General features: G+C 38.3%; 3 protein-coding genes across 7 annotated transcripts in view; 2 read left to right on the plus strand and 1 right to left on the minus strand.

The window, feature by feature from the left end:
* The first annotated feature begins 2984 nt into the window (after nt 1–2984).
* LOC137137853 (putative butyrophilin subfamily 2 member A3) lies at nt 2985–11405 on the plus strand. The gene is made up of 3 exons (XM_067524632.1): nt 2985–3457; nt 8240–8569; nt 10617–11405. Exons 1-3 carry the CDS (start codon nt 3388–3390, stop codon nt 10844–10846), a joined length of 630 nt encoding a protein of 209 aa, XP_067380733.1. The 5' UTR covers nt 2985–3387; the 3' UTR covers nt 10847–11405.
* A 2284-nt stretch (nt 11406–13689) lies between these two features.
* Nucleotides 13690–20149, minus strand: LOC137137826 (Fc receptor-like protein 5). Of its 2 annotated transcripts, XM_067524548.1 has the most exons (7): nt 20049–20149; nt 19148–19183; nt 18361–18624; nt 18036–18281; nt 17761–17937; nt 17395–17499; nt 13711–15344 (listed from the first exon to the last, which is right to left on the minus strand). In XM_067524548.1, exons 1-7 carry the CDS (start codon nt 20077–20079, stop codon nt 15262–15264), a joined length of 942 nt encoding a protein of 313 aa, XP_067380649.1. In that variant the 5' UTR covers nt 20080–20149; the 3' UTR covers nt 13711–15261. The 2 variants fall into 2 exon arrangements, 1 of the variants encoding a protein (XP_067380649.1); XR_010915785.1 differs by lacking the exons at nt 17395–17499; nt 17761–17937; nt 18036–18281; nt 18361–18624 and having other exon boundaries at nt 13690–15344.
* Nucleotides 20150–23012: 2863 nt separating this feature from the next.
* The window catches only part of LOC137137839 (butyrophilin subfamily 1 member A1-like), a 54620-nt gene continuing 52621 nt past the window's right edge, over nt 23013–25011 (plus strand). Inside the window, exon 1 of one of the 4 annotated variants that reach the window (XM_067524588.1) lies at nt 23013–23935. In XM_067524588.1, coding sequence (XP_067380689.1) covers nt 23809–23935 — 127 coding nt within the window. In that variant the 5' untranslated portion in view covers nt 23013–23808. The remainder of the gene's footprint in view (nt 23936–25011) is intronic. The other 3 variants (XM_067524583.1, XM_067524585.1, XM_067524587.1) reach the window with 3 other exon arrangements.

Genomic DNA, 25011 nt, shown 5'->3' on the forward strand with positions numbered 1-25011 from the left:
AAGGTGTTTTTTTTCCCTCCAACACTTGTCACAAAATACCTCTTTAAGTTTATGTTACTACTGTGAAAAGAAAATATTAAAATGAAAATAGTTCATTCTTGGATTGGGGCTTTTATTTATCTGGACTGATCAGATTTTAGTAAGACTCCTTTTATTTGCTGTTAATGCAGCACTCAACACTTTCTCCATGTTTGTGTGATGTAAATTTTTACCTCAATAACTCCATCAGTAGAACAAACCTGTATCCTGACAATTTTAACATTGTTTTCATTCATTCACTATTTCCAGTTTGTTATTTCCTTAATGTTACGCCTGGTAGTTGAACTACCCCTGTCAGCCTGTAGGTGAGAGAGACCACAGTACTAACAAGGCCAGTACAACCTGTACTGTTGTTGTCACTTCGTACAACACATATTCTTGATTAGAAGTAGTTAGAATAAGAGTAAAATATTTGGCTAATGCTGCTTTGTTTGCAGTTTGTATTTCCAACAACTCACAAGAAGCGAAAGCTAATAGTTCGTCCCACTGCAACACCATCAGTTTGGACTGAAACGAACGAAAGAACGAAGGACTCCAGTAAAACTGAAAGTGACTAAAACAACACTTCTTCCATTCTATTGTCATATATTTAATAGAAAATCTAACATGTAAGACATATGTGTACTTATACAGGTATTTACTGAATTCATAAAACTCAAAGCAGAAATTGTAAGACATTAATTCATAAAGAAAAACTTTTAAATCAATGTGTTTTGATTTACAAATCACATTGTGTGATACAATTTAGTGATGTATTTTATATTTTAATTACCTGTTGGAAAACATCCACTGACTCTTTGCACGTGTCCCTGTCACACATTGTCTGCTCCTCACTGTCTTTTTACTACTGGTCTCCCAAAGCCTCCTACTTCACTCTGAGGATTGAGGATCAAAGTTTGAGGAGAAATAAGTGAGGATACACAAGAGCATCCTTCACCAAAATCTTTGACTTGATCCACACATCCTTTGTTGGACTACATAACCCTGATTAAAAGAGGTATTCAACACCAAACAGAACGGGAAAGAAGAGGAATCGTGACCTATCCAGAGCAGTGGTTCACCACTTTCATTGTTTATGAGCTTTTTAATTAATACTTGTCTATCAGCCCTTCGCTAATGAAATAAGCAAATAAAAGTGAAAGTCTTTGAGTCATTTTTAGAGTTTGAAGCACTGGTCTAAAGGACAGATATCAGTAAATATGTATTTGAAATAGCAGGTACTTACATGTAGAAGCTCCTAACGGCCTCGTGTTCTGAAGATGGTGTCTAAACCAGAGATTATGGCTCTTTATTGAACCTTTACTAAGTTGTACCAGAACAATATGATGACTGATTCATCATATTGATGATTGAGAATGATTCATTCTGTTACTGTCACAGTGTTTGTGGACTCAATAAGAGCAGCAGAAGTGGAGACATCCTGTTATTTGGAAAGGCAGCTGAAAGCATGACAGAGGCCTCTTGTGGTAAAAGTGTGCAGCTGCACTGATGAGCACATGATGATGAAGCTGTGTGGGAGTCACATGATTTGTAGTTGAAACAAAACCTTTGTAAAAAAAAAAAAAGATTTGTATTTGTAGAAAAGACTTGTAGGAAGGTTGTGGATTAGTGTGGTCGGCTCCTGTTGTGACAGACACACGTCCACAGATGTCACTGAAAGCTCTGTGCAGCTCAGTGTCCTACACAGTTATTGAAAGCAGAGACAATTGAAACACAGTGCAACAGATATTTTTCTGATGTCTATCATTTGTGTGACCCATGTTTCATCCAGCTTGGTTAAGCAGTAACTAAACCAGTTTTTTAAGTTAAAACAAATGTATATGAATATTTAGCAGTGGATTGATTCAGGTCTTTACATTTTAGAACAAAATGTCGTTGCGCCCGCTGTGACTTAAGTGTTTGTTTCGCTCTTGAACAAATACTGTATTTGAATTCTCCATTTTGTGTTAGAGGCTCAACACGGTGGTGGACTGGTTAATGCTACTGCCTCACAGCTAGAAGGTCCCAGGTTTCAAATCCACCTGCCACCTGCTCCCTTTCTGTGGGGAGTTTGCACGTATTTGATATATAGACTGTTACTGAGCTAAGTGGTCAATGCTGGGAGATCTAATACTAATAAAACTGTGAAAATACTACAAGAATAAATCCTGCTTTTCTTAATTCTTAATTTTTCTCAGCCTCTTGCCCAGTGACATTTGGGAAATTATTTATTATCAACATTTTTGTTTTTTAAACATACACACTTCTTTCATATCATATTTGATATTGCTCATTAGGAGCAGCTTTCGGATGTTTCCTGCTTCTAAGTTGTTAACAATTCTGTACATAATTTATAGTATTTAGATTTTCACTAAATCCTGAAACTTTACACATTAACTTATTGAACAATTTATTAGTTGCCGCTAGATCATCTGCCCTATTAACTATTCTTATTGTTCCCTTTTGTAAACTAAAAATGGATTGTGATTTGTGCCAGAGCAAAAATATGCCAACAGAATACAGTCAATCAGTTACACATTTCTTTTATATACGAACTAAATAACAAAGGATCCCAGACAGCACCTTTTGGGACCCCACTATTTATTTTTTAATGCTTTCTAGGAACAGTTATTTAAGTTAATGTATTGTAATTTACGAGAGTCCAAACATGAGGAATATGTTATTTGGAGGTGAGATTTCGCTTTAATTTATTTTTTTTTAAAAAGAAAAAACTGTACAGTAAAATTGCTTCAAAATCCCTCTAAATAAGAATGATTTGAAATGTTCAGTTAACCATTTAAAACAAAGTATCACAATTGAATTTATCACAATTGAAACACGAACATAACCAGCATTATATTTTTACTTTTTATACATATCATTAAAATGCAATTTGTTAAATCTAAACGAATATTCATTACAACTCTCATCCAAGATTTTCACAATAATTTTTATTCTATTTCCATTTTGAATTTATCATTTCCAGGAAGGAAAAGACGCTAATGCAACCGCAAGGGGGCACAAGCCAGTGACTTCCTGTACCAGGCCCCAGTCTGCGACAGGAAGAGCATCGGACATATAACGGAAAACACAGGCCAAATGAAACATGCAAATCATGACTTTCACACCGAATCTGACTTTCATAAGTAAAAATCTATTTACTTATTAGTTACTGCGCATCAATTGGCCGCTACCATCACCCGTACTGACGGTACTGGGAGCGGTCAGTGGATATTTCCTGTAGCCGTGCAACAAAACTTTAGCGGAAGCTAGTTTCTCTGCAGAACCTGCACAATCAGTGGTTGAGGGATTTTCCTTCATGTCATTTAAATCCGCTTGAAAACCCATTTGCCTCAGTAGAAGATAAAGATGTTTGATTCCAGAAAGATCTTATTTGTGTGTCTCCTCCCATGTTCCGTGATTTGTTTAACCTCTGAAGGTAAGAGCACCGTTATAATCATGACTCGACATTAACGCTAACCCGTTGTCTTTTATTACCAATAAGAGCAATTTATCAAATCCCCGTGAAACCATCTGAGGTGCAGAGGAGCGATAACTTGTCCTCCACCGTCCCTGTGTTAGCCACAACAAGCTGGTTAGCTACTTGCTAACTGCTACACGCTGCACGAGCCCCATTTAACGTGCTAAGTGCCACAAATGCTGGAGCACGCGGATACAGCAGCACACACACTCCCACACCAGGCAGGAGCTGTGAGCTGTGTCCGGCAGCAGAGACAGAGGAGGACGGGGACCCGGGATTTCACGTCAGAAGATCGTTTTTATGGTTTAGCTTTAATATTGTAGCGCCCCACGGCTTATGGGAGCAACTGTGGGAGGCGGCGAAGCGGAAGCTAAGGCTAACCCTAACTGACTTAGCTAATTGGCTAATAAGCTAGCATGAGTGCTAACAGGCCAATATGAGAGCAACTTTTCCAAAATGGCAGGCAGAAGCGAGAGCACTTGTGTCACATACACCGTAGGACTCCAACTGCCTAACAGATAACAGTGATAGGACCTTTAACAGCTACCTCTAGCAATAGTGATAGCTGAGCTTTATTTTGAACACTAAAACAGCGGCCGGTCACTGTGATCGCTACTCCTATACACAGCACTTTCCCTCATGGTGCCTGCCAACACATTTACATTTACATTTAGTCATTTAGCAGACGCTAAAGCGACTTAGAATTGAGGTACAAGGCAGCAAAAATCTAAGTCAAGGAGAAAACATCAAAGCAAAGTCCTATCAGAAAAGTGTTCAGAGTTCACGAGATGCAAGTGCAAGAGAGCAGAGAGGATTTATTTATTTATTTATTTTTAAGCGATTTAAGTGCATAGGAAGATGCGGAAGAGTTCAGTTTTCAGCAGTTTTTTGAATATTGGGAGATTTTTGGCTGATTAAAAATGAGGCGAGCTGCTGCATTTTGGATCATCCGCAAGGGTTTGACTGTGGATACCTGTAACCCCATCAACAAAGCGTTGCAGTAATCAAGACGAGATGTGACCAGCGCCTGTACAATGAGTTGGGTTGTATATTCCGTGATGTAGGGTCTGATCTTCCTGATGTTGTAGAGAGCAAATCTGCTGCCCTAGAGACTGAGGAGATGTGGTCCTTGAAGCTCAGTTGGTCGTCGATGATGACCCCCAGATTTTTGGCCGAATTAGTGGGGACAATCACTGTAGATCCAATGTTGATCCTGATGTTGTGTTTCATCAAAGTTCTGGCTGGGAAGACAAGGACTTCGGTCTTGGAGAGGTTGAGCTGAAGGTGTCTCTCACTCATCCAGGCTGAGATGTCTGAGAGACAGGCAGAAATGCGCGATGAGACAGTGGAGTCGTCCGGTGGAAAGGACAGGAAGAGCTGTGTGTCATCAGCGTAGCAGTGATAGGAAAGACCATGTGAGTGAATGATGGCACCTAGGGATGAAGTATAGATAGAAAAGAGGAGAGGACCAAGAACTGAGCCCTGCGGCACACCGGTAGAGAGACTATGAGAGTGAGAAAGATACCCCCACCAGGATACCTTGAAGGTTCGTCCTGATAGGTAAGAACAAAGCCAGTCTAGAGCTGATCCAGAGATGCCCAAGTAAGAGAGTGTGGACAAGAGGATCTGATGGTTCACAGTGTCAAAGGCTGATGATAGATAGAGTAGAATTAAGACAGATGATTGACCTGTGGCTTTTGCAGCTCCAAGATATTCCACAACAGTCAGGAGTGCAGTTTCTGTGGCGTGACCCCTCTTGAAGCCAGACTGGTTGACATTGAGGAGGTTGTTCTTGGAAAGGAAGTCTGAGAGTTGGTTGAAGACTGCTTGTTCCATTGTCTTGGCCAGAAAAGGAAGGAGGGAGACAGGTCTGTAGTTCTCCACTACAGAGGGATCAAGAGAAGGCTTCTTGAGCAGTGGGGTAATCAAGGCCTGTTTGAAAGAGGTTGGAAAAGTCCCTGTTTTGAGAGATGTGTTGATGACTTGTGTAATAGCTGGCATTAGTGCAGGTGCAACTGCTTGAAGAAGAGTGGAAGGGATTGGATCCAGAGTGCAGGTGGTCGGATGATTAGAGAGGAGGAGGGTGGATACGTCATCCTCAGTCAGAATTGCAAATGATGAGAGCAATGCAGTGTTGGAAGAGGTTAGATGGATGTCATCATCTGGAGGAGAGAACTGTGAGCTGATGGCTGCCACCTTGTTGTTAAAAAAGTCGGAAAAGTTGTCAGCAGTGAGAGAGGTAGATGGCGGAGGTGAAGGTGGGTAGATGAGTGATTTGAAAGTGGAGAACAGCTTTCTGGTGTCCGAGGTGTTGCTGAGCTTCTCCTGGTAGTAATTGATCTTTGCCCTGGTGACACTGTGAGAAAAAGGTCCAAGCAGATTCTGCTACTCAGCAAGAGCAGATGGAGTCTTGGATTTGCGCCACTTCCTCTCAGCACCCCTGAGCGTGGTGCGTTGTTCACGGATCCCGTCAGTGAGCCACGGATTAGAAGGTGAGAGACGGGCGGGTTTCGAAGACATGGGACAGAGACAATCCAGACATGATGAAAGGGTATTGCAAAGGCTGTCTGTGGCTGCATCTGCATCGCGGATGGAGAGGTCCTGTGTTGGGGGCAGAGTTGCGGAGACCAGCGAGGAGAATCGATCCGGGTTGAGAGACCTGAGGTTGCACCAGGTCTCTCATACATCACATAACAAAACCAGAACGTCTGAACACACCTAATAACACTAATCTTAACTCAAATCATGCACATTAAACACTTTAAACACAGAACTATTAACATGCCTATTACCCATAATTCCCCGGGGCTCACTGTGCCAGCCCCCAAACTAACCCACTAGCCAGGCCGTTACACAATTTCATCAGAATTTCTGAGTCTGTGTTGTGAATTTGCTATTGTAGACACGAAACTATGAATTTACAAGGAGTTGTCCGTTTATTAGGTACAGTGCTTTAAATAGAGCAGTGGATTCAGTTTGTGCTGCTTTATACAGACAGGGGACAGGAGACAGACAGTCTGTCTTCACTGCTGTTATCAACTGGGTGAAGACAATAAAAGCAGCACCAGTATCTTGCAGTAGCCACGTGCTTAATCGTGTCTGTTGTCAGTTTCTTGGTAGTTTAACCATTACCTCAGTTGGTAAGGTGGTTGTCCACGGACCACAGGGTCCATGGTTTGATCCTGGCTATATTTTGAATTGTCTCTGGGCAAGACACTGGACCCCTAACAGCACATTCCCAGCTGTGCATTGCTGGTCCAAGCCCGGTAGAAATTGTGGAGAGTTGTGTTATAAAGGTGCATCAGGTGTAAAAACTGCCAAATCAACATGCGAACAATGATCCTCTGTAATGACACTGAACTCATGGGATAAACCGAAAGGACAAAAACCAAAACATTAAACTGGTTATGCAGCGTCTGTATAGGCAACATTTCAGTTCTGCTGATGTAGACACAGAAATAGGTTACAGTTATTTGTCTTAAGGCAGGCAAAGCAAAAAAACAATTTATATTAACACGAAGAATCATGCAGTGATATTTTAGCTCTGGATAATGTAAATAATGTAAATTAAAATCAAATTTAAATAGTATTGATTGTTTGCTCTTCGTCCTACTGACTTTGGCATCTTATTATCCAACAGCTACTTGCTTCAAGTAGGCGGCTGAATTTCCTCATTCAGAACATTCTGAACATTTAAACTGGAAGATTCTGAAGACAAAAGGTCTCACTGTGTTTTGGACGACAGAGTAGTGGTCGACTGATATGGGTTTGTCATTTGCTTATGCTGATATTGAGAGAGCAGGGAGCCAGATATGTGTTGTTGTTTTTTTTATCGTATTCTTAGATTCTTTCTCTGCGTTACATAAACTACAATTTATTAACAAATTAGACAAATATTGAAAATATCTGAATTATCTCAAGCAATTTAAAATAAACAGCAGTTATTCAGCAAACTAAATTAATTCAGAACCAGATCAGAGTTGGCTGATTAGCTTATGTACTTTGTTTTTTGACTCATATACTCAACATCACAGATCTGTGGGGTCAGATTTTAACCATGGACCACAAGTCTGAGAGATTTGGTCAATGTACCACTGCCTCTGATACCACATGTTACAAGGAGAAAAGAAAAGTTTATAATAATAATAAACACAATACTTTTATAGAGAAAGTATTTTCTTCTCCTTTTGCTACTTAATCAGACAAGACAGAGACATAGATCTTTATGACATGATCCTTCTTCGTTTCATTTCATTACTCAGAATGAAATCTGTTCTTCTCAAACTTAATATTTCACTGCATTCACTGAAACTAATGCTTCACATAAAGAGCAGCAGTAAGCAGTTGTAAGAGTGAACAGAGTTTTTTCAGTCTGGACCCCAACACACTGTCTGAGCATCTGAGACCTAATCAGCACCTTATTAAAATATAATAATAATAATAATAATAATAATAATAATAATAATAATAATAATAATAATAATAATAATAATATATTTAATAATTTTACCTGTTGAAGATAAAAATACAGCAAACCATGTTTTGGTTCTAATTCCAAGATTTCTCATCAAAAGTAAGAAACTGAGGATTCAGATCTTTACAGCACATGTGCTGTTTTTACATATTGTGTGTGAAAATGACATTTTTTGATATGTTCTTATTTCAGATGATATTAATTAGTGTTACTCACTTTTCCTTCCTGCTTTTCTCTGTTTTTTGTTTGTTGTTCAAATACAAAAGAGATTCGAGCAAAACCTGGAGATAATGTCATTCTTCAGTGTCGGGGTCCCAGAGAAGGAGTCATCGAACTGTTAGAGTGGAGCAAACCTGACTTGAAGTCAGAGGATTATGTTTTCTACTTCAGAGAGCAGCGCGTTTATGAAAGGTACCAACATCCACTTTTTCATGGTCGGGTGGAGCTGAGAGATCCACAGATGAAGGAGGGAGACTTTGCTGTGATTCTGAAGAACGTCACCATCAAAGACAGTGGAACATATGTGTGTTATTATGGAAATGGTGGAAATGGACTTGAGCTCATCAGCAACATCACCTTGACAGTCAGAGACTCAGGTGAGTGAGTGAACACTCCCCTTTAAAAGTATTGGAACAGAGAGAAAGTGAATTTACTTTTTAGTTGCAAATCCTTTCCTTGCAATAACTGCATCAAGCCTGTGACTCACTAACATCACCAAACGTTTGCATTCTTCTTTTGTGATGCTTCTTTTTTTCTTTAATCTTCTCTCAGCTTCACAATTGCTTGTTTTTCACTCTCAGACATTTTTCTGGCTTCACTTAATGTAACATTGGCCTCAGGTAGCACAGACGGTTACTTCCATGCGACTTGGGCCTGTAACCTGGCACATTCTGTCTCCTTTTTTGGGGGATAAATACTATCACTTTTATCAATATGCATCATTATTATTAACATTATTATTACAAAAAATAAATAATGAGGATTATTATTATTATTAGTCTTAGTAGTTTTGCTTTGCATTTATCATTTTTATTTCTACTTTATTTAACTATCACTACCATTGTTGCTGTTAACCTTTTTCTTTCCTAAACACCATCGTCAATATTATTATTATTATTATTAATGATGAATAATTCCTCTGATTGGGCCTCGATCTCAACAGGTATTTAGTCACATCCATTATTTTTATTATTCATTTGGTTTCATTTTGTTTATGATTTTTGTTGTTTTCTCTCTCTTTTTGTTTAGTTTTAGTTCATCTGTTTGACTGTATTATTACACTTTAATTTCATCATGTGATCAAAAATAATAACTGCCCCTCCTGAATCCTCCAATCCTGATGGACTTTCACAAGCAAACACACCCTGTACAAAGGTCCCATGTGTCTTGTCTTTTTGTCTTATCTTGCACTAGCTGTTACGTTTTGTCTATTATGTGAATTGTTTTTTTGTTGTGAATTTAACAAAATGTAACATTGGCCATTCTGGAAATCATAGAGTTGGTTGTGTGAGTTCTGGGTTTTCCTGTCAGAATAAGAGCGTGTTCATGTGAAAGTTCTTCCTTAGAGGCAACTTTGGCAAAAACATGTTTGAAGTACTTATGCAGATGTTACAGTGATAACTGCAGAAAAATTTGGCAATAGAACAACAACACAAGTGTTACTCCCATCCATCCATTATGCCGTGAGAACTAAATCAAGTTCAAATATAAATAAAACACAAATATAAATTACAATCTTTTCTTTGACATAAACAGAAAATAAAATACAACACAAATAGCTTAATAAACTTATTTCAAACTGTACAATATCACTTTATAAGGATTATTCTTAAATAAAATATAGGTGAATAACAGTTGTTACGTTCATTTACATGTCGTATCGCTAATTAAACCAAGTTGTTAACAGTCGGTACAATATAAACAATCACAGGATTCACATACCTCATTGGCCGCATTAACATACGGGGAGAATATAACTTCAGCTTAACAAGTCTTTCTCTGTCTCAGACCTTGGAAACATTTTACAGCAACGTAACTTAAACATTATCTTCGGCTGAACACGACAACTCGGCATCACACGTGTAGCATAATGATGTCGCACTCAATAATAACCTGTCTTTACCTGGACTGGCGAACATTGGTTCCGCTTAGGAAACACTATACAAATGACTTAAGAACGAAAACAAATATATTCTTAATCATATAAATTCCTCCTTTTCCGTACAAATTATATGTAATCATAACTAAAACAATTACATAAACTTAAACATTATACCTGCTTCTAACAGCAGTTACACAAGAAAAACATAAGAAATAATGCAGGAAATGATTTTCTGCTGGCTGAACTGAAGATCATAACATCTGTAGAAAAACATTCTAAATAACAGTCAAAAATAAAAGGGATTCTAAAAAGTATAAAAATCTTCAATCCACGTTTCTGTGGATGTCACTAGATTCTTCATTTGTAATCACAAGTTTGTACAGTTTTGCAGAATTTGGTGAATCTAGACTCCCAGAGAAAATTCTGAGAGGTGGAAAAATGTTCTTGCACAAGGACCATTGTCTGACAGGAGTTGAAGTTGAAGAAATGGATTCATTACCTACCTGATGCCTCATTCTTAACATCTGGTTCTGTTTTTGCAGGAGATGGAGGTGGAGCTGGAGACACTGAGGACGGAGGAAAGAAGGACGGACGTGTGGGACTGATAGTTGGTCTGTCAGTTGTTGGTGTGCTTGTTGTTGTTGGTGCTGTTGCTTTAATGATCTTTAGAAAACATCATGGTCAGAATTCACACCAACCTTCTCCTCCACAAACAAGATCTCCACTGGTTTCTGCAACAGGTGCAGAAACAGGTGCAGCAACAGCTGTGTAAAATGCTTCAGCTCTGTTTCCTCCTCAGTCTGTCAGAGTCCTGCTGCTGTTTCACCAGTGACTGTTGGATGAAGCCCAACAGTTGGAGGAAAACCACAACCTCCAGTGACCTTCTAGCTGTGAGGTGGCAATGCTAACCACTCCACCACCATGCTGCCCAATGCATTTTATTAATCATATTATTTTTAATATATTTACCTTGTCATTATGGGCTATTGTTTGTTGAATGTTGAGTAAAATAATGAATGTAATGCATTTTGAAATTAGGCTGTAACATAATAAAATGTGGCAAAAGTTAAGCGCTGGGAAAACTTTCTGGATCCACTGCATATGATGAGAACGTGTAGCTTTCTACATTTAGGACGTGTTCTGTGAATGTGAAGATGCTTCCCACTTGTGGTGCTGCTATGAGAAAACAGCTTGCAAACACTCAGTGTGGCATATAATCATAGTAAGACACAAGCTCAAACCCTGTGTGTCTCTTGTAAGCTCCTTAATTAACCATGAGCTTTATATGTGTGTGTGTATAAATAATACTAATAAAGCTGTATAAACTTGAATGCTTATTAATGCATATCAGGTGATGTGTATTTGTGTAATGAGGGAGGATGTGGCCTAAGGAGATCAACACCCTATATCAAGATGTGCATAATTATTAGGCAGATTCTTTTCCTCAGAAAAAAATGGCCAAAAAAGAGATTTAACTGACTCTGAAAAGTCAAAAATTGTAAAAAGTCTTTCACAGGGAAGCAGCACTCTTGAAATATCTAAGATATTGGGGCGTGATCACAGAACCATCAAACGTTTTGTAGCAAATAGTCAACAGGGTCACAAGAAATGTGTCGAAAAGAAAAGAAATTTACAAATTAACCGCCAAAGATTTGAGAAAAATCAAACATGAAGCTACCAGGAATCCATTATCCTCCAGTGCTGCCATATTCCACAACTGCAACCTAACTGTCAAGAAGTTCAAGGTGTTCAGTTCTCAGAGAGAGAGAGATTTTAATTCCATTCAAGAAGTGAAACTTGTATAATGTTTACATTCAGTCCACACAGACTGATATATTTGATACTGATACTCTTTTAATTTTGAAGATTATAACTGACAACTACTGAAAACCCCAAATTCAGTATCTCAGAAAATTAGAATAATACTTAAGACCAATACAAAGAAATGATTTTTCTCTAATCAGCTAATTAACTCAAAACCCCTGCAAAGGCCTTTAAATGGTCTGTCAGTCTAGTTCTGAGGCTACACAATCATGGGGAAGACTGCTGATTTGACAGTTGTCCAAAAGACGACCATTGACACCTTGCAAAAGGAGGGCAAGACAAAAAAGGTCATTGCAAAAGAGGCTGGCTGTTCACAGAGCTCTGTGTCCAAGCACATTAATAGAAGGCGAAGGGAAGGAAAAGATGTGGTAGAAAAAAGTGCACAAACAATAGTGATAACTGCTCCCTGGAGAGAATTGTGAAATGAAACCCATTCAACAATGTGGGGGAGATTCAAAAAGAGTGGACTGCTACAATTTAGTTGCAGCCCACTTTGTGCTCTGACATCACAGTCTATTCTAGTCTCCAGTTTGGAGGAAACATCTGGCACGAGTCTTTCCTCTTCTTAGTTATAGACGTAACTGTGCTCCTAGGGCCAGACTTTTTATTTTTTTACTTTCCCACCTACAGTAGACTGTTTGCTTTCTGTTGCACTGCAAAGCTCTTATATGCTCCAGGAATCACAGCTGGACAAGAACGTAACCTTTTAACTATTACAATATAATCTGCAATGAGTGAATTAAGCTTTAAAATATCTTGGTGACTCTTTTCTAAACTCACTGTGTATTTGTGTGTGTACATATATAAAATCTTAAAGCTGAGCCAGTAAATCAATCAAACTGAAAGTGACTAGAGACTGAATGAAAACTGAAGCATCATCAGCTGGTTAATGATTTTTACCAACAGCTGCAGCAGTTCGGTCCTGCCGAGTGAAACTTTCAAACAAGATCTAAGAGTTAGTGAGGAGCCTCCAAACTTTGGTTGTTGATTCAGGTAAAATGAAGGAATTAGCTCACAAAGCAGACATCAGGTACAAAGGGGGTTATTTGTATTTTTCTATTGTGTCCAGCTTTTCTTCTTTTTGTGTGTTTTCTTCTTAATAAAGTTTTACACGTCTCAGTACTGAATGTGTCTGTGATTCTTCAGATTTTATTATAATGAAGCAGATGATGAGCAGGATTCAGATTTGGTTTCTTTCTAAAACCACTTCTCCAAAACATGTTGCTGCAGGTCTGAACTGATCTGAGCTGGAATAAAACCACCTCAACTCCTCTGAACTGAGCCCAGTGTTCAGGAAACATGGAACCAAGAATAAAATTTTCTGACTTTCAGTAAACCTGAACGTGTTGAAGCCGACCTGCTAAATAAACATTTGCAGTGCAGTTGCAGTGAATCAGTCTGTCACATTAGCCCATGTGTGTAATGACACATGATTTAGGAGACTCTGACACTCATTAAATATACATAAAGATCTGCACGACTAATGGCTGCAAAACAGGTTTAGAGTTAGTTTTCACATCTAATTTTATACAAATTTCAGGACTTTGCCAGTTTAGTAAAAGGTCCTTGACTGTGAATCTCGTGTCAGTTGGATCAAGATTCTGGGCTTATCACTGGGGCTTCCTGGAATAAGGATGCAGATCTCATGGCTCATTGTTTTCCAAGAGCCTTTACAATTATTTAACAGTTTGCAGAAAACAAAAGAGCAGGCAGATGTTAAAGAGATTTGGTCAATCGACCACTGCCTCTGATGTCACAAGTTACAAAGAGAAATGAATTCATGCAAACGGTAGAACAGACATTTTATTGTCAGACATTGTCAAACAGACATCAGAACTTGTCTGCTTCACAGTTCACACAATAATTTATGTCATTTAACTGACCTTTAACAGTCTCTAGTCACTTTCAGTTTGATTGATTTACTGGATCAGCTTTAAGATTTTATATATGTACACACATACAAATACAAAGTCAGTTTAGAAAAGAATCACCAAGAATGCTGGACAAAATATATTCCAGTCATTTTCGAAAGTTTTCTGTTTGTTTGTTTACGTTTGCTCGTATGGAAAATAGAGTTCAGCTCTGTTCTGATTGGTCCTTCTTGACAATAATTTGACTATGATTGATCAATCAATCACATTAGACTCAGCTGAGTGACTTAATAATATGTTTGTATTCATGCTTTCATCTATTTGATCCAGCTCCAGCAGAATTCGGTTCAGAGGGTCAGATTTCAGTTTTGTTTCACTTGTGCCTGTGAATTTGAGATACTGTATGTGTGTGATCCTGATCCACTGATTGTGTGACCTAGAGTTCCATTTTTATCTTTCCTCCAAATCCTTAGAAGATCTTAAAATCTGATCATTTTAAGTGAAAGTGCAGAAAGTGTAATTAGAGACTGACAGCTACCTGTTGAATCAGCTGAGGCTCATGTGGTGATGTGCTGCCACCTGCAGGATGGTTGTGTTACTGTCACAGACACATAGAGTTTAAACTGAGAACATCACGTGAATATTATCCAGTAAACAAATGACAGTACTATGTTTAGAATGATAATGATATAAAGCTGACAGAGAAATGGGAGTCAGAGTTTTGGGATTTTTTGTTTTTTGTTTGTTTGTTTTTTGCTGGTGTTTAAAATACTCAAAATGAAATGGTGGATTTCTTTATTCAAACCATGAGGTGACATTGTATTTCAGTCATGAAATGTGATCAAATCTTCACCAAAGTCACAAATATCAACAAGCAAAATGCTTTTAAGCTGAAAAAACACAAAGTCAGGATTTTTCTTGTCTTTGTCACAATGATGTTGATGATGAAACTGTGTAACTTAGAACTACATTTGATTTTATCAGCCTGCACAAAGGGGCATCACCCTTAAACCCATCAGATCCCACACTGATGAAAAAAATTCTCATTCTTCTATATTCTTCCACATAGAAATCGATGTGTCTTTGACAATTCAGTAAAAATATGTTTATTGTGTGGTCACCGCAAAACATGAAACATTCCACAAGACATAAGACAACAGCACCAATAATTCACAGAGGACAGAATCAAACTCTTCACATACACAAAGACACTTACTTTTCTCGTTGCTAAATGATGCTCATGCTGTTTATAGACTGCTGGTGCAGTTCTTTTTATGTTTGTCTACAGAGAGATGTAAATTAGATAAGATGTAGATGTTACCAGCAGCAAAACCAGAACAGGTCAAATTTTCCGTCTTACACCTTTGTCAAACTTTCATAACCACGAGAACAACAATAAATGAGACCAAAGTTCATCCTGCAGAGAAACCAGATCTCTGCTGGTGCAAATGGAGGTAAAAAGAATGTAGCTGGATTCTGATCTGAGGACCAGTTACTGTTCACTGCTGTGAAGATGTGAAGGTTGACGTTTGAAGGTTGACTTCAGTGAAGAGTAGATGACCTCTGATTCTGATTCTGGTGGAAACAAACAAACGGTTTTAATGAGAGACATTGGTGGAAAACATTTTTTTCTTACATGACCTCTGAACTCCACCTCTCTTCTTGTCTTCATCCAGTGACAGTACAAGTATTTACAGTACCAACATCTGATATCCACACTAACTTAAGTCTCCCTGGAGAACCCTCATACTCTAAGAAGTGGTTATCTGTGTTTATCTCAGTTCCAAGATTCCTCATAATCTGTCTCATCTTGAGAAAAAGCATTTGACCCCTTCGGAATTACCTGGTTTACTCACATTAATTGGTCATTAATAGCAAAATCTATTGTCTAACCAAAGAGAAAGGGAGGGAGACAAAAGATACAAAGTTCATCTCATACAGTGGTGTCAATTGTGGAGTAAGAGGAAGAAAGTAGCTGTGAGAATCTTTCTGGAGCATCACTTCCTTTCTAACTTTCGTGTTGCCTGTTTTAAGTTGCGTGTTTGTGAACTGTACCATGGAGATCAGCTCTTCTGGTTTACTGCCTTCTTTTTCAGAGGGGCAACACTATCGACTATTGTACATAGTGAGGCTGCAGAATTATCAACAAGATAATCTATTTGTGCAGGAGTAACATTAATTGTTAATTCAAATGTCATTTGAAAATGGTCAACAAAACAGAATAATGAGGAAATACTGGTAAATTATCAGTTTCAATGCTGTGTGTAAGGACAAGGTCTAAGGTTTGACTAAAACAGTGAGTCGGTCTATTTACATTTTGAATCTAATAATGAATTAAACACAGTTACTGTCAGCATCTACATGAATGTTAAAGTCACTCACTATAATAACTTTATCTGTACTAAACACTAAATTCAATCAAAAACTCTCACTAACAAATAATAGTGGTTTTTGAGTTTTCCAGTTTGGGTGTGAAAGGCTAAGAGTAAGTCTCTCAAATGAGTTATAACTATGTTTAGGTCTAGGATTTATTGATAAGCTAGAGTGAAATATTGCTGCTACTCCTCCACCTCGGCCTGTGCTTCTAGCAACATGATAATTAATATGACTCATTTAAACTGACATATTCTTCCTGCTGCAACCAAGTTTCAGTGAGACAGAATAAATCGAAGCTGCAGCTACAGGTATTATTATTGCTAAAGGAGGCAGAGGAGGGTTAGCAGTTGCTAACAGATAGCTGCTAAGCTAGTGGAGCCAGGATAAGTAAAATGTGGAATTAGTTAACGCGCTCTATGCGCTCGCTGCAGGAGGAAGGTGTGGCTGCAGAAAATGCAAACAAAAATAGAAAACAAAAGCATATATGATGGTGTCATCAGCATAAAAATGAATGTGCTGAGTTTGACAATAAGTGATATTAAGTGTACGTGCACATTAAAAACAGTGGCTCTAATATCAATACTTGAGGAAACAGGGACTTGATGGAGAGTTATCAAGCTTAGATTTCACCAAGTTGAATAATGATTCCACTTGTCACCATTTAAGTTCAGTGAGTCTGGCTTCAAAGGAAGCTTGATAGGAAGCTGCAGAGAAGGTGACGACACTGCTACACTGTTGTGTGAAGACCTGGCAGTCAGTGTCTGTACAACAAGACACATTCTAGTGTAGACTGGATGCTAAGACTTGCATGACCCCCATGAATAAACCACGTATCAATATAATCCACATAAACTTCATTAAGTGATCAGAGCATTTGTAGCTCATTTTTATTTTTTTTAAATGAGATGAGAAGAAACCAATCGTCCAGTAGGACATATTTACCTGAGCTTAGACTGGAACTAGGGGGAAACTGTTAGCTTGGTTCTACCCAGACTTTAAAAATAGAGCAGCAACTAAATGGCATAATTAATAAGCCTACTGACCTTCTATGGCAGCAGCACTGATCTACCATAGTGATGACCACATAACCCGAAACACAGACTCCAACTCACTACAGAAAGGCAGGAGGACCCTCACAATGTGGCATCTGCACCACCATCCCCAACAGGTTACACTGTGGGATGTTATTTTCACATTTTCTACTGCAAAACAGGTTCACACACAAAATACAATCAACCGAAAACATTACCTCTGATTCGTCTCATTGGCTGTTGTTGACGTTCATGATGTAATATTTGGACGCCCATGTATGTGACATCATGTGTGATATCTTCCTCAGTGTTTACTTCATCAGCTGCAGTGAAACAAAATGAACAAAGTTATCAATTTACTCTACTGTGTAAGAATATTAGTGAATTTTTATGTTATGGAAACAGAGGAAATTTGTTATTTAAGTCTTTAATTATAAATCTGTAAATATGATGATTAAAAAGAAAGATAACAGAAAATGTAACATGACCATCATCATGTACAACTGTAGAACATGGGTGTAGATACATTTTAAACAGAATTCCTACATTCTACATAAACTGTCATAAATCTCACTGTGTCTCACCTTTAAGTTTCCTCTGAATATGTGGTCGCACAAGTAGAAGCAGTAACACCAGTAGAACTGGAGCACAAATCAATGGAATAGACAATAACACAGGCTGAAGATGAGAGGACGGAGCTGAGGAAGTAGAAGTGGAGGAGGAGTAGGTGGATGTAGGTGGAGGTGTGGTGGAGGGTTTTTCTACAAATGAAGCAAAGATTTTTTTCATTTAATAAGTTACATTATGAACCATCACTCTTCAATACAGAAAACTCCACTGAAGACTCTGAAATCCTGACCTGTGACGTAGATCCAGCTGGGTGGAGACTCTCCATGACTGCTGATGTGACACTTGTAGAGGCCTTCATCAGACTTGGTAACATGGTGGATGGTCATGTGACCTGTAGGCTCAGTCCTGATGAGGGAGCCATCTTTATAGAAATCAGCTGGGAGCTTGGAGGCAGGGCTCTTTGTTTGACAGTGCAGAGAGACATCATGTCCCTCCATCACAGGGAGGACAGGACTCTGCAGGATCACTGCTTTGTCTAAACACAGAGACAAACTACAGAATTTCATCCATTTCCACACAGCTTCATCAACACTAACTCCACAGTCTGATCTTACCAGTGACAGTGATGGTGATGCTGTTACTGGTTGATCCGTCTCTGGACTCACACCAGTAGACTCCACTGTCCATTGGGTCAACTGAACTGATGTTACATGAAGAACCATTAGATTTTCCCCAGTCAACTACACATTCAGCTCTGGTGTCTCTGCTTGTGTTCCTCTTCAGTGTCCATCCAGCAGAGCTGTCATCCTCCTCACAGCTCAGAGACACAGACTGTCCTTTAAACAGCCGAGAGCTGTTGGAACTCACAGTGAGACGAGCTGTGGGAAATTCAGTGTTTACAGTATTGCTTGCTTCTTATGGTTGTAGTTCAGCTAGTGCAGCCATTGAATTCCTTTTATCAAAATATCTCTACTTCTGGCTGAAAAATGCCTCCAGATGACATCACTTGGAGGAATTATGGAGGAGATTGTGTCATCTTTTTACGCTTTTACTCTTGCTTATAATTACGGTCAATCTGCTTTTTTGAACTCCTAATGATGAAAAACTCCTCTGTCATTTGGAGGAGTTTATCAGCTAGAAGCAGATAAATATTTTAATATAGGGAAGTCAGAGGGAAGTTTAAAAGCATTAATGTAAATATATTGTTCAATGCCCTAAACTAAAGCCATACAGAGCCAGTTGAACATTGGTGAAGTCGCCCTTGAAGAGAGAATGATGACGATTGACAAGATGCACAAAGAAGTGAGACTTAAAAACAAAGCCCATGAATTCTAGTTCCCACAGTGATGGTGGAGTCAGACATTTAACATCTATAGATTATTAGATGAGAAGTTCACCAACCTTGGTTTGTTGTGTCACACAGCAGAGGCAGCACAACTACAGAGAAGGTGGAGTGGAATGTTACTTTGACATATGACAACACAGTTCTACTTTAGAGAAATAGGAAACTCGTTCTGAAGAATAAATCAACAAGGATCACAGTCCAACTAACAAGCAGTTGGTTTGAGACCATCAGAGACCTGCACCATGAAGTGAAATATCAGATCCAAACCTGTCAACAGTCAAAATCTTTCATACAGGATCCTGACGAAGACCAAACAAACCAAGAATGTGGTAAATACTAAGCAGCGGTTGGTGCTGCACCTCACACCCGGAAGGTCACCGGTTTGAATGCAGCCTGTCTGTGTGGAGTTTGCATGTTCTCTCTGTGCTTACATTAGTTTCCTCCCACAGTCTAAAGACACACGTTAGGTTAATTTGAGACTCTAAAGTGTTGGTGTGAATGTGAGTGTCAATGGTTGTCTGTCTATGTCTCTCTGTGTTTGCAGAGAGACATAGACAGACAACTTTTTTATTATAACAGTAATCCACACAATGTTAAATTGACAGTGTCATATGACAGGACCAGCTACTACAGGAAGACAAATGATTCTGCTGCCGTGTCAGCTGGACCTAACATGCTTTACTTCATGTATTTTTGTTGTGTATATCACTAATTTCTGTTTTATGGTTTGAAATGTTTTACAGTAATAAACATTTGTGATTTTTTTTATCCTGTTTCTTGAATTTTTTATTGTTCTCTTGTTTCTGGATGCTGATAAATATAATTGCATGAAAAAATGTTTGATATGAAACCTTTCCACCATATTTCAACTTGTAACTCACCACCACTCTTCTACAACTCAGCAGACTATAGCAGACTAGAAATGAAATGATTTAAATTGTACAAACTTGTACTTACGGAGCAGAGTTTGAAGAGATGTTTGGTCCATTGTACGACTTGGTGGCTGAGCTGAACACGTTTGATCACAGTTAGTCACACTTCCTTCCTCTGTCTAGGTGAAGGTGTTTTTTTTCCCTCCAACACTTGTCACAAAATACCTCTTTAAGTTTATGTTACTACTGTGAAAAGAAAATATTAAAATGAAAATAGTTCATTCTTGGATTGGGGCTTTTATTTATCTGGACTGATCAGATTTTAGTAAGACTCCTTTTATTTGCTGTTAATGCAGCACTCAACACTTTCTCCATGTTTGTGTGATGTAAATTTTTACCTCAATAACTCCATCAGTAGAACAAACCTGTATCCTGACAATTTTAACATTGTTTTCATTCATTCACTATTTCCAGTTTGTTATTTCCTTAATGTTACGCCTGGTAGTTGAACTACCCCTGTCAGCCTGTAGGTGAGAGAGACCACAGTACTAACAAGGCCAGTACAACCTGTACTGTTGTTGTCACTTCGTACAACACATATTCTTGATTAGAAGTAGTTAGAATAAGAGTAAAATATTTGGCTAATGCTGCTTTGTTTGCAGTTTGTATTTCCAACAACTCACAAGAAGCGAAAGCTAATAGTTCGTCCCACTGCAACACCATCAGTTTGGACTGAAACGAACGAAAGAACGAAGGACTCCAGTAAAACTGAAAGTGACTAAAACAACACTTCTTCCATTCTATTGTCATATATTTAATAGAAAATCTAACATGTAAGACATATGTGTACTTATACAGGTATTTACTGAATTCATAAAACTCAAAGCAGAAATTGTAAGACATTAATTCATAAAGAAAAACTTTTAAATCAATGTGTTTTGATTTACAAATCACATTGTGTGATACAATTTAGTGATGTATTTTATATTTTAATTACCTGTTGGAAAACATCCACTGACTCTTTGCACGTGTCCCTGTCACACATTGTCTGCTCCTCACTGTCTTTTTACTACTGGTCTCCCAAAGCCTCCTACTTCACTCTGAGGATTGAGGATCAAAGTTTGAGGAGAAATAAGTGAGGATACACAAGAGCATCCTTCAAAAAAATCTTTGACTTGATCCACACATCCTTTGTTGGACTACATAACCCTGATTAAAAGAGGTATTCAACACCAAACAGAACGGGAAAGAAGAGGAATCGTGACCTATCCAGAGCAGTGGTTCACCACTTTCATTGTTTATGAGCTTTTTAATTAATACTTGTCTATCAGCCCTTCGCTAATGAAATAAGCAAATAAAAGTGAAAGTCTTTGAGTCATTTTTAGAGTTTGAAGCACTGGTCTAAAGGACAGATATCAGTAAATATGTATTTGAAATAGCAGGTACTTACATGTAGAAGCTCCTAACGGCCTCGTGTTCTGAAGATGGTGTCTAAACCAGAGATTATGGCTCTTTATTGAACCTTTACTAAGTTGTACCAGAACAATATGATGACTGATTCATCATATTGATGATTGAGAATGATTCATTCTGTTACTGTCACAGTGTTTGTGGACTCAATAAGAGCAGCAGAAGTGGAGACATCCTGTTATTTGGAAAGGCAGCTGAAAGCATGACAGAGGCCTCTTGTGGTAAAAGTGTGCAGCTGCACTGATGAGCACATGATGATGAAGCTGTGTGGGAGTCACATGATTTGTAGTTGAAACAAAACCTTTGTAAAAAAAAAAAAAAGATTTGTATTTGTAGAAAAGACTTGTAGGAAGGTTGTGGATTAGTGTGGTCGGCTCCTGTTGTGACAAACACACGTCCACAGATGTCACTGAAAGCTCTGTGCAGCTCAGTGTCCTACACAGTTATTGAAAGCAGAGACAATTGAAACACAGTGCAACAGATATTTTTCTGATGTCTATCATTTGTGTGACCCATGTTTCAGCCAGCGCGGTTAAGCAGTAACTAAACCAGTAAACCCTTTTTTTTTTTGTTAAAACAAATGGATATGAATATTTAGCAGTGGATTGATTCAGGTCTTTACATTTTAGAACAAAATGTCGTTGCGCCCGCTGTGACTTAAGTGTTTGTTTCGCTCTTGAACAAATACTGTATTTGAATTCTCCATTTTGTGTTAGAGGCTCAACACGGTGGTGGACTGGTTAATGCTACTGCCTCACAGCTAGAAGGTCCCAGGTTTCAAATCCACCTGCCACCTGCTCCCTTTCTGTGGGGAGTTTGCACGTATTTGATATATAGACTGTTACTGAGCTAAGTGGTCAATGCTGGGAGATCTAATACTAATAAAACTGTGAAAATACTACAAGAATAAATCCTGCTTTTCTTAATTCTTAATTTTTCTCAGCCTCTTGCCCAGTGACATTTGGGAAATTATTTATTATCAACATTTTTGTTTTTTAAACATACACACTTCTTTCATGTCATATTTGATATTGCTCATTAGGAGCAGCTTTCGGATGTTTCCTGCTTCTAAGTTGTTAACAATTCTGTACATAATTTATAGTATTTAGATTTTCACTAAATCCTGAAACTTTATAAATTTATTAGTTGCCGCTAGATCATCTGCCCTATTAACTATTCTTATTGTTCCCTTTTGTAAACTAAAAATGGATTGTGATTTGTGCCAGAGCAAAAATATGCCAACAGAATACAGTCAATCAGTTACACATTTCTTTTATATACGAACTAAATAACAAAGGACCCCAGACAGCACCTTTTGGGACCCCACTATTTATTTTTTAATGCTTTCTAGGAACAGTTATTTAAGTTAATGTATTGGAATTTACGAGAGTCCAAACATGAGGAATATGTTATTTGGAGGTGAGATTTCGCTTTAATTTATTTTTTTTTTAAAAGAAAAAACTGTACAGTAAAATTACTTCAAAATCCCTCTAAATAAGAATGATTTGAAATGTTCAGTTATCCATTTAAAACAAAGTCTTTATCACAATTGAAACATGAACATAACCAGCATTATATTTTTACTTTTTATACATATCATTAAAATGCAATTTGTTAAATCTAAACGAATATTCATTACAACTCTCATCCAAGATTTTCACAATAATTTTTATTCTATTTCCATTTTGAATTTATCATTTCCAGGAAGGAAAAGACGCTAATGCAACCGCAAGGGGGCACAAGCCAGTGACTTCCTGTACCAGGCCCTAGTCTGCGACAGGAAGAGCATCGGACATATAACGGAAAACACAGGCCAAATGAAACATGCAAATCATGACTTTCACACCGAATCTGACTTTCATAAGTAAAAATCTATTTACTTATTAGTTACTGCGCATCAATTGGCCGCTACCATCACCCGTACTGACGGTACTGGGAGCGGTCAGTGGATATTTCCAGTAGCCGTGCAACAAAACTTTAGCAGAAGCTAGTTTCTCTGCAGAACCTGCACAATCAGTGGTTGACGGATTTTCCTTCATGTCATTTAAATCCGCTTGAAAACCCATTTGCCTCAGTAGAAGATACAGATGTTTGATTCCAGAAAGATCTTATTTGTGTGTCTCCTCCCATGTTCCGTGATTTGTTTAACCTCTGAAGGTAAGAGCACCGTTATAATCATGACTCGACATTAACGCTAACCCGTTGTCTTTTATTACCAATAACAGCAGTTTATCAAATCCCCGTGAAACCATCTGAGGTGCAGAGGAGCGATAACTTGTCCTCCACCGTCCCTGTGTTAGCCACAACAAGCTGGTTAGCTACTTGCTAACTGCTACACGCTGCACGAGCCCCATTTAACGTGCTACGTGCCACAAATGCTGGAGCACGCGGATACAGCAGCACACACACTCCCACACCAGGCAGGAGCTGTGAGCTGTGTCCGGCAGCAGAGACAGAGGAGGACGGGGACCCGGGATTTCACGTCAGAAGATCGTTTTTATGGTTTAGCTTTAATATTTTATCAGAATTTCTGAGTCTGTGTTGTGAATTTGCTATTGTAGACACGAAACGATGAATTTACAAGGTGTCAGTTTATTAGGTACAGTGCTTTAAATAGAGCAGTGGATTCAGTTTGTGCTGTTTTATACAGACAGGGGACAGGAGACAGACAGTCTGTCCTCACTGCTGTCATCAATTGGGTGAAGACAATAAAAGCAGCACCAGTATCTTGAAGTAGCCACGTGCTTAATCGTGTCTAGTGTCAGTTTGTCTAGTGGCGGTTGTCCATGGACCACAGGGTCAGTGGTTTGATCCTGGCTATATTTGGATTCTCTCTGGACAAGACACTGGACCCCTAACAGCACATTCCCAGCTGTACATTTCTGGTCCAAGCCCGGTAGAAATTGGGGAGAGTTGTGTTATAAAGGGGCATCAGGTGTAAAAACTGCCAAATCAACATGTGGACAATGATCCTCTGTAATGACACTGAACTCATGGGATAAAATGAAAGGACAAAAACCAAAACATTAAAGTGGTTATGCAGCATCTGTATAGGCAACATTTCAGTTCTGCTGATGTAGACACAGAAATATGTTACAGTTATTTGTCTTAAGGCAGGCAAAGCAAAAAAACACTTTATATTAACACGAAGAATCAAACAGTGATATTTTAGCTCTGGATAATGTAAATAATGTCAATTAAAATCAAATTTAAATAGTAAAAATACTGATTTTTTTGCTGTTCATCCTACTGACTTTGGCATCTTATTGTCCAACAGCTACTTGCTTCAAGTATGCGGCTGAATTTCCTCATTCAGAACATTCTGAACATTTAAACGGGAAGATTCTGAAGACAAAACGTCTCACTGTGTGTTGGACGACAGAGTAGTGGTCGACTGATATGGGTTTGTCATTTGCTGATGCTGATACTGAGACAGCAGGGAGCTAAATATGTGTTTTTATCTTTCTTTTAGATTCTTTCTCTGTTACATAAAATACAATTTAATAACAAACGAGAGACAAATAATGAAAATATCTGAATTATTTAAGCAATTTAAAATAAACAGCAGTCATTGAGCA

Source organism: Channa argus, chromosome 12 (assembly GCF_033026475.1).
Source record: "Channa argus isolate prfri chromosome 12, Channa argus male v1.0, whole genome shotgun sequence".
NCBI lineage: Eukaryota > Metazoa > Chordata > Actinopteri > Anabantiformes > Channidae > Channa > Channa argus.